The sequence below is a fragment of the Arvicanthis niloticus genome, chromosome 3 (assembly GCF_011762505.2).
Source record: "Arvicanthis niloticus isolate mArvNil1 chromosome 3, mArvNil1.pat.X, whole genome shotgun sequence".
NCBI classification, from domain to species: Eukaryota; Metazoa; Chordata; class Mammalia; order Rodentia; family Muridae; genus Arvicanthis; species Arvicanthis niloticus.
The window spans coordinates 92872603-92882971 of NC_047660.1; the positions used below are offsets into that span (position 1 = coordinate 92872603).

The 10369-nt window shown below is 40.3% G+C and overlaps 1 protein-coding gene across 1 annotated transcript; it reads right to left on the reverse strand.

Moving 5' to 3' along the window:
• Positions 1-438: 438 nt before the first annotated feature.
• On the reverse strand, positions 439-4396 carry LOC143441609 (uncharacterized). The gene is made up of 4 exons (XM_076930505.1): positions 4234-4396; positions 3349-3508; positions 2400-2531; positions 439-565 (listed from the first exon to the last, which is right to left on the reverse strand). The coding sequence occupies exons 1-4, from the start codon at positions 4361-4363 to the stop codon at positions 511-513; spliced, it is 477 nt and encodes a 158-aa protein (XP_076786620.1). The 5' UTR covers positions 4364-4396; the 3' UTR covers positions 439-510.
• Between the last annotated feature and the right edge of the window lie 5973 nt (positions 4397-10369).

Here is a 10369-nt window from a genome sequence, read left to right on the forward strand (position 1 = left end):
GATCAGGTGGTTTGCTGGCTCAACAAGTAAAGTCCTTTTTGCCAACTCTCCAAACCAGCGCTCCTTCCCTTATACCTACATGACTGAAAAAAAGGAGCAACCCACCTACAAATGTCCTCTGACTTTAATGTTGATGGGGGTGCAGTGCGTTACTCCCCACTCCAAATTTTCAGTGTTTTGCTATTAGGTTTCTTAACTGCACTCAGTTCTTTAATAATGACCACTTTGTCTTAATCTTATATTTTCTCACACACTTTTCTACATCTATTTGCTCTACATTTTACTTCTAATTATCACTGTAAACCTCATTAAATGTGGTCAGTACCAAACATTTCATGCATTCTTGGAATTTCTTCTTCCATGTTAATTCATCTTTTATGTTTGAATTTAGCTTCACTCAAAATTTCAAATTGAAAGAAGAATGCAGCCAGTTTTTTTCCTTTTCTAGTTTTCATTTATTGAATTTTTTAATACAACACATTCTGATTGCTCTCCTCTCCACCAACTCTTCTAAGATCCTCTCTCCCTCTTCTTGTATGTGAATTCACACCCTTTCAAATCTCTCCTAGAAAAGAAATAGCCATTTAGATAATATTGATAAACCAGCCTGCCTCCATCTTAGGCTTGAAAACTGTCTTACACTAAAGAAAAATTATGTTCATTGCTGTTTATGATTAAATACATTTTTCAAGGATTGGCCTATAGCTTATCAATAACTGTAGCTCAAATGGATCTGTACTACCTCTTTCAGAATGGCAAAAATGCCTTTTTATTTCTTCTCAAGATAATTATGACCACATGTTGTTGTGACCACCTGTTATGATCACTTTGGAGTGATGTTCACCTTGAAACCATGTTTTTGTATCACGTGCTGTTATGATCCACTTGTTATGTTTATGTTCTGCTACTGCAACAACACTCATTTGCCTGGAAGTCTCTATGAAGACTATGTTTTAAACATAGGCACAAACATGGAAGCAGAAACTGACGCAGAAGCTGTGGAGAAATATTGCCTACTGTCTTACTCCTCATGAAGCCTACTTTCTTTTATAACTTAGAACAATGCCTAGGGTTGGCAACACACACATTAAGCTGGACACACTCATATTGATAATTAATCAGGAAACAGTCTAATAAATTTGCCTATAGGACACTTTTATGGGGGCATTTTCTCAGTTGAGGGTGTCTCTTCCCAACTGATTCTAGCATGTGTCAAGTTGACCATAAACTAGCCAGCATATTTAACAATGATAAATATAGTGAGAAAAAAAGAATCAAGGAAACAATTCCATTCACAACAGCCTAAAAAAGAGAATATTTTGGAGTGCACCTAACCAAGTACACAAAAGACATCTGAAATGAACATTAAAACACTGAAGAAAAGGAAGAAGACACTAAAACATAGAAAGATCTCCCATGACCAGGGACTGTTAAGATTAATATTGTAACAATGATCATTCTATGAATAGCAATCTATAATAAAAATGGTACATCAATGAGGTGCCAATTTTTGATCTTCACAGAATTAGAAAACAATTTTAAGTTCATGTGGAAACACAAAAGACATGGCTAGCCAAAGCAGTCACAAAGAATAAGAAGACTTTGGAAGGTAACTCAGTACCTGATTTCAAGTTACCGGAGTCTGATTCAGACAAATAATCATCATCCTTTGGTCTTATTTTGGATTTTAATTTTGGGGATATGCGTTTTATCTTTTTCTTTTGAATGGCTGAGTCATTTCTCTTTGGGCCGAGGGACTCTATTTGGTTTGGCTTTCTTCCCGTTCAGATTTTCTATCTCTAAATTCTGATCTAAATTTTGGGGCCTACTGGATGACCTTTGAGAGGTTGCTCTCTAGAGAAATTAAATCTATATCCTCCTTACAAGAATCAACTTTTCTTTCTTTCTTTTCTTTTTTCTGTCTTTCAATTTTTTTCACCCCCTTTAATGACTGCCTCATGAGTGTTTATCTGTCCCTAGTACTAGAAAACCATCACCAGATAGAGGGCAATTCCTCTCTGAGAGAGGAGAGAAGAACCAACATCAATACACTCTTTCCATTTTTGTCATGGATCCCAGATCTTTAAATCTCTTGTCAGAGCCCTAGAGGTTCAGTGTTACTTGATATTCCCATCAAGGTGGAAATGTTTTCTATGTAGAGAATCTTGAATTTGGAAGAATAAAGATTGAAAGGTCTTACAAATTTATACACTGATACACTCTTCAGACTTAGGACACCTGAGTCCAAGAGGTACGAATCCATGACCCATTCGTCAAGGCAGAGTTCCTGTTAAGAAACAGATAGTATAGAACCAGAGCCCTGACATTTGTTCAAAGTCCTAGAAGGACAGAAGCATTCCCTGCCTAGTGCTGGGGTCTCAGCTGTGTCAGTCACTCACCTGTAGGCATAATTTTCTTCTATGAGCTTCTTATATCTCTCCATGGCATCAGTTATTGACTCAGTAATTCTCTGGATATTCATAATGGTCTTTTCGTGGTTTCTTTTAATGATATTGAATTTGATGTTCATCCTGTATTAGGGCATGGCCCAAGGAGCAAATATTTCTCTAAGGATCATGTGCAAAACAGCTGTATCCAGGACTACCCCAGCCAATAATATATGCCACATTCTTGCTTTTTGGAACTGGGTCCTATTGGTGCTGATTAAACTTACAATCCTGAGCACAGGATAGCAGGGCCAGGGGACCAAATGGAGGGAGCAGACCTTCTAGAGCATCCTGTGTGAGCCTGAAGGAATACACTAGTCCTGTGAGAAGTTTCTCCTAGTCTCTGCCACAGATTGGGCCCAACAGATATCTCTGATGACTTTTCTTTTATTTTAAAGGCAGGGATCTCAATCCTTGGTTCCTATTGTTACATAAATTCTCAGAGGAAAAAAATAGTATTTCCAGGGAGAGGCTTAATAATATTTCCTCCCCCAGGAGATTCCTATGTGACTCCAGTGCAAACACAAGGAGCAAAGTACCCTGGGAATCAATTTGGGCATCAATGGACTCAACACTATCCTAACCTCCACACTGTGCATCAGAAAAATCCTCAAACCCTATCAAAGGGCACAGAGCCTCATATCCTGAACAGCACACACACAACTACATTCACACACATACACACCAACCCACCCACAAACACAATTAGAATGCCAACTAAATCCAGGGAGGTGCCATAGTCTCAGAGTATAAAGACCAAAGTCAGAGGAATGCAGTGATGACCTGAAGGCATTTCATTCACACACTGACAGGCAGCATGTCTGACCAGGTCCTTCCAGTACATCTCGGGTGAATAGAGAGGGCACAATACTGTCAACAGGGGACTGAGCATAATTACTACCTGTAGTTCAAATCATCATAATTGTACAGGTTCAGCATTTCACTAATTTCTTCCTCCTCAAAGCTCATCTTCTTGATGTTCAATTTCAGTTCTTCCAATTTTGCCATCTGCTTCTGGTTATTCATGGTGGAATTCTGGGATGATGTTTGCCTAGCAGAGTCTGGAGATAGATAAACACTTAGGAATTTGCAGAGGTGATGGCTCGGAGGCACGAGAGGACATTCTGAGACCCCAAAAGGAGGTTGAAGAAGAGGAAAAGCCAGAGACAGGGTGAATCCCAGAGGGAGCAGAAAAGTTATCTTTGAGCTGTTCTGCTCATCTATATCCCTCTTCCCAACCTTCATCATCATACATATGCCACACTCCCTACTACAGGTCCCCTTGCACTGAAATCCATAAGCTGCCTCAGACATGAAGATTTAGGGATCCTTGTCAGCTCCTATCAGATGTGATGCAGGTAAATCCTGGAGCTCATACTGCTTAGCACCATCAAGGTCTAATCATGTGTGTTAAAACACAAAACATCTAAGACCCCACATATGACCAGGGTAGCATCCTTCTCTGTTCTGTCCTCAGAGACTCCTTTAACCTGCAGTCATCTAGAGGATGAAGGGCTTCAACTCCTACCATGAATGGACACATTGTTAATCTCATAGTGCCTCCTCCTGACATTCTTTGCCACTCAAAATGAAATTAAATAGCTCCCAGTAAAGTAGCTGCAAGCTCGTCAGTACCCGGCTCTCTGTCAAACTAATAATCAGAAATTCTTGACTCTTGTTCTGCCATTGAAAAATTCCAAGGATCCAGCTTGTAAGGCATACTGCTGGAAGGCACAGCTCAAGCCTATTTCTTCCAGAAAGTTTCCCAATTCTACCCAGGACTCACTGTGCCTTCCCCAGAACGATTTCAGTCTTCCTTTTTTACAAGACAGGAGGCCAGCTTCCTTCTTACTGGGAGTGATCTCTCCTTGATTACCATTCTCTTTCCAAAATAGCCTAAGCAGCCTGGAAAACATGCCTGTTTGTGCAACCAAAAGGCACTGAGGAAATATCTCACAGGCAGTTGTTGTCACTACAACACAGGTGACATCACAGAAGATTCTACTTCTTTCCTAGATACAAGAGATTGTCCAAGGAAGGCATTCCAGATGATGTCACTGGGAACTCACATACCCTATCTGCTAACTAGGTATCCCCAAATTGTCCAATTTCTGGGGTGTCCTTTCCTGGAACATCTCATGTGACCCAGGGAATACCCTTTGGCAACTTCTCCATTCAAAGTTAAAGATTTCTCTCTGCTTCATGATAAGTACATTTCTTTGGATGGGGAGAGTTGTTTAGGACCGTGACATGGCTAAGAGATTTTTGTTAGCACCTAAATCTCTGGGGACTATGGATGTGGGAAATTGTTCTCAATAATAAATATAACCACCTGAGTCAATTCATGTGCCATACAGTTCTCTGTTCCGTGTTTTCCCTGTTTCCCAGAGGCCAATATCTTTCTGATATACCATTAGTTGTATAAGACATGGATAATATTTTCTTAATGTTTAGTTTTGGTAGGCAGGGGATTGTTTCCTTCACACATTAAGTTTCTGACTCACTGTTAGTCTCAGAAATCAGATCTGTTCCAGCAGAACTTCATAAGACTGAAGCATCTACTGGAAGAAATACTTCCTCAGTACACTCTGAAATGTAATGTGGTTAAAGATCAACATCAACCATCACTCGCTCTCCCTTCCTAGCTCTGTACAGATATGCCCTCCACTAGAGGCATGTGACCTCTGCTCCAGGCTCCATCCTGGCAGGATAGTCTGAAGCTTCACCCCAACACTGGCCAGCTGACTTTAAATGGTGATTCTTCCTCCACCTATGCCCTTAAGAGCACCTTCTCAATTTGCCACTTCATCATTAGGCATTTCATGCCTAATCTGCATGGTTATCCTTGATGAGAGGTGACAGATCTCCTCTAAACCTGACAATATGTGATTCTAGGGTATAATCTTGGACCCACAAGAGTACTGCATGGGTGCCTGGTAACCTAAGAAAACTAGCATGTCATATTCATGCACCTGTACCTAAAGGTCTTCTATCTTTGGTTTGGGATAATCTCTTTCAATTAAAAACCACACAAGTCTGGAAGGACAAATATCAAATGTAGGGACTGGAGAGAAGGCTCTTCCATTAAGTGGGTTTGTCCATCCACAAGAAGACCTAGAGGGCAGTTAACAATCCTATTACTCTGGTTCTACGTGGAAGGCCATGTCATCTTCTGGGCTCTGGAGGAATTGCATGCATTTGTTGCACAGACATCCAGCAGGGAAAGATACATTTAAACAAAAGAAAACAAACAACTCTCCAAAATCAAGCAACACCTCAAAAGCTTCAAATGTATCAACACACTAATATTAACTAAAAATAAAGCCATGTCTCAACATGTCTGGGAATTCTCAACATAGATATTTCGGAAGTCTTTATCTGGGAAGTCATTATTTCAACTTTGCTGTTATCCCTGAGGCTGTATTTCATGGAAATGAGAGGCAGATAGCTCTGAAATTCCTGGGTTTTTTTGTATACACCCAGAATGAATACTCGTTTCCTAAGAGGTTTTAGAGGAATACAGTTGTGACTCTCATTAATTTGGTCTGCATGACTATTTCAGGAACATGTGAATGTGTGCACCATATTTTAGGGGTATCTACATATATGACCTAAAGGATACAGTATGGGTACATTTTTCACCATTAAGTGGGTATCCACAGAGTAGACCATGACATTCATGCCCCTAAAAAGTACTGTGTAGAACTGGCTGGCAGGGAATTCACAATGTAGCCCATGGTGCCTGGAGATCATAGAGATCCATCTCTGTCTGTGAATTCTGGCGATACAGGAGTGTGACAACACACCTGGTGACAAGAGCTGTCAGAGAGTGAAGACTTGGAAACTGACTTTTTTTAGTTCACAAAAATGCAGCCATTTCTCTTAATAGGGGCTTAAAGGAATGTCTAATCAGCTAGATCAGTATAGCCAGTGCATATAGCCCCAGCAAAATACCAAGATATGACCAGAACAAAAAACACCAAAACATCAAAACCTCAAACCAATGAAACACAAAGCCTAAACCTCAAAGAAAACAAAACTCAAACCTAAATCAAACTAACAAGCAAACAATCAAACAATCAAGTTGAGCTGTATTCCCTTGCTACAGTTTAGCAGCACTGAACTAAACCATGTGGCCAGAATTGAAGGCAGGGTATAAAGGCAGTTTCAGATGTAATAGGCTATAGAGACATCGGTTGCTATGTCTCTTTCGGGGCTTTTTAGTTTAAGCCTTCCCAAGGCTAAGGATGAAACGTATTACAGGCTTTTGCTCAAAGACCTTTACCTTTAGTTGACACATCTCCTTTAGAGATTATCACATGGCAGATCAAAGCTAGTATAAATTTTTACTCTAAAACTTATTCTCCTGAATGCTGAGCAGCTATGGATGTGCTTCTGCTTTGTCTGAAGCACTGCCTGCTGCAAGCTCAGCAAGAGGGCTATCCCACACACCTCTGTGTAGAAACACACTTGCCCTGCCTTTCTGGACACTCACTTTACCTCTGCTCAAATATTTCTACTCCTAAGAAGATGAACATCTTCTTGATGTACACCAATAATTTTATAACATAGAATATACACAATAGAACATAGAATATAATTTCTAGCATCCTAAGTGTTCTTGGTGGTTTCTCCTGGATACCCGTAGCTCCCCTCCTGTTTTTCTGACACACTCTGCACACACCAGCACTGACTTGGAAGCAATATCATTATTGCTTCCTTGGCTGTGAAATGGCTGTTGAGCCTAATGAATTACAGCTTTGTTCATTCCCAAGTAGGCACTTTTTATGTTAGTTGTGAATAGTGAAGTTTCTTAGGTTCTCAGCTTGAAGTATGATAGCAGTTCTTACTACCCCCACACACGTATGTCTAATAATGACCTGGTCCAGACCTATAACATTGAGAAATGAATAATTGCAGTTAAACTGTTGCAGCAGTAGAATTCTCTGAAATGCTATTTCACAGAAAGATTTACAATTATACTTTTCAGATGATCCCTCTGAAACTCTAATATGTCATCATTTATCAAAGGCGTTTTAAGAGTGGAGCAGGAATCCTAAGTTCTGTCTGTGACACTGGGTTTAACTTAATTGTGGATGATGCACTTCATATCCTGGACACATCCTCCATGCCACACACAATGGACAGCAAGAATCTAAAGAGTCCACAGTCACTCATGCTCTATAAGTTTAGGAGCACCCATCTTGAAAGAGAGCATAACCTCCTCTCTTATACACTTTGTTAGCACACCACATCACCTCTAGCTTATACCATTTGCAGACAACCTTGTGGTTCAGATTAACCACATACTATCTGTCATTATTCTCTCCAGTGGGATTCATGGCTGCAGGGTAAATAATTTGTAGTGTTTTTAGGTTCTGTTTTCCACCAAGATTCAGCAAGTGTTGATTAATCTGAGAAGTTGAATTTGTCTATCACATTGATATTTTGGCTATCGGAGGCTCATGTACGAACCTCATCAGCTGCAGGTACAACTCTGGTTGAAAGCTCAGGTCATTCTCCCTGAAGGTCATGTTCGTTGTTGTTGTCCAGTTGTACTGTCACATGATTCACAAGTGAATTCCATATATGATTCCTTTATATGATTTATATGATATATGATTCCCTAGAAAACCCCTGTCCCATGCCCCCACCTTTCCTTTTTGCTTTTATACAATTTTTTAAATGTTAATCAAAGGATTTGTAAGTTTGGTAATGCTCAATCAGAAGCGTAACCCAATACCCAACCTAGATATAAAAACTATCTTTGACTGGTGGAGACCTGTGAACATCTGCCTCCATGCCCCCTCTCTCTTTCTCTCTCTCATCACCTAGCTTCTCCTCTCCTTCATCTTCTCTCCTTACTCCGTCTCTTCCTCTCAGTACTCCTTCCCACTTAGCTTCTCCTACATATCACTCTTCCTGTTAAAGTAAAACTTTTCTCTCAAAATACAATTAGAGCATACTTATTCCTAATTGTACCAGTGAGGTACAAGATAGTCCTAATACCCAGTCCATCATTTTGTTGACTAACCAGCACCTCTGTCATCTCTCCTAACTAAAACACTTACTTTTGATCCTGGCTTTTTTTTTTTTTTTTTTTTTTTTTTGATCCTGGCTTTTTTTTTTTTTTTTTTTTTTTGCTTTAGAATGAATGTCAGCTGAAAACTATCTACTCAGATCTTTTCTCTCAAAGTAAATAGCCAGGATTGGCTATGAGACTATGGGTCTTCAACCCCATCAGAAATCCGGAATGACTGAGTTAACTGAAGTTATGGGAAGCACTAAACGTAGCTTCTAAAACTTAGCCAATTTATAAAGACCAATGAACACCTGAGAAGCCCCTATACTACCAAACGTTCGAGCATCAAATCTTCAGCCTTCTGGCCCAGAGTCCTAAGAGGAGGGTCTTAAAGCCCACAACCACAATGACACACCTACTCCATCAGGGCCACACCTTGTAACAGCACAATTCCCTAAGAATAGCATACACAAACCATCACACTGGGGATATTGGAAAGGGTTTTCACAAGCTGAGGATTGCTATGAGAGATTTCAGGCTACAAGAGAAAAATTACTCCAATCATATCAACCGAGTCTGAACAAGAAATGACTTCCTAGTCATTGTCACCAGAAAGGATGACTGACAGAGTGCAGGGTCTCACTTGGAACATTTTCATTGTATAGCCAAAATTCAATGCTCCCCTTGCATGATGAATTCCTCATTGCTTTCTGATCACTTATGGTTTCTGAGGTGTGTGTATGCATGTGTGTATGTGCATGTATGTGTGTTTATGTCTGAATTTATGCATCCATGCACTTGTGTGTTTTTTATAAACCACATTTAATAAGAAGAGTATAATTGCTGTTCAGTTTGCATTCTTGAAACACACAATACAGCAACCCATCATTCTGCATCTCCATTAAGGTCCCTAGAACAAAAAGGACACATAACCTGATATAAAGTCAGATTTTCAAGCAACTCAAAGTCTTTTGATCCACCTTGAAGTCCTTTGGAGTAAATCAACAACAAACAGTTAATGGAGGTGAGTAGAAGGCTGCAGTGTCATGCACCTCTGCCTGAGAGTCACCAAGGCTGGCCTAGGGTTTATGTCCTACAGCCTTTGTAAAGTAGACAGTGTGTTTGATGGAGTGCTTTTTGATGCAGAAACTGAGGTTGGATATGCCTAGGCTCTACACTTCATGGCCACAACCGAATCTGAAGTATTAATGGGTGTCTTTAATTTTAGGCTCAGGAAGATGTCTCCTTGTCTTCCAAGGCAGCCTGGGCTATATAACCTTTGCCTCAAAACAGTAAAAAAAAATGCACTGGTGGGATGTGTCAGCAAGTGAAGGTGCTTGCAACCTAGCTGGTGATCAGTTTTTGATCTCCAGAAGTCACAAGAAAAACTAAAATTGATTGTCAACATATCGTTTGAGCTCCCTTGTCCTTGTCCATAGGTCTTCCCTCCCTTTCCACTCGGTCATACTCAAATGGAAGTCACCTAAATTCATCATTAATTGCTAGGAGATGGGCTTGATAGGGAAGGCACCTGACACAGAGCTAACCAGATGTGGGGCCTTTGTAGTCAGAGCATCCTGAAAGGCTGGAACTCTTTCCCCCAAATATGATTGAGACAACTGCATACACCCAGGTCTCCCCAGGCATTAACTATCCCTGGCCTCTATATTTCAAAGACGCCAAATACCAAAACAGATGCTACTGTTTAGGAAACTGAGAAAATCACACACAGTAACAAAAGATCCAGGACTTGATCCCAGGGTGATGTTATCACCCTAGGTTTACTTCACCATATGCCTGTCACCATGTCTACATAGTCAGTGTGGTTTCTGACACCCAAATCAATATCACTTCTTGGATTTTCATTGGTAGACAGAGCTGGCCCTGAAACTGACTCTGT

What these genes read in the sequence shown, in the direction of transcription:
- LOC143441609 (XM_076930505.1), bottom strand. Translation starts at nt 4,363, where the DNA reads ATGTTTTCCAGGCTGCTTAGGCTATTTTGGAAAGAGAATGGTAATCAA. An exon ending in TATGATGATTTGAACTACAG is followed by an intron (nt 2,532 to 3,348) that starts GTAGTAATTATG and finishes GCCCTAATACAG; the next exon opens with GATGAACATCAAATTCAATA. An exon ending in GAAGAAAATTATGCCTACAG is followed by an intron (nt 566 to 2,399) that starts GTGAGTGACTGA and finishes TTTCTTTTCTAG; the next exon opens with GAGAGATTTGAAAGGGTGTG.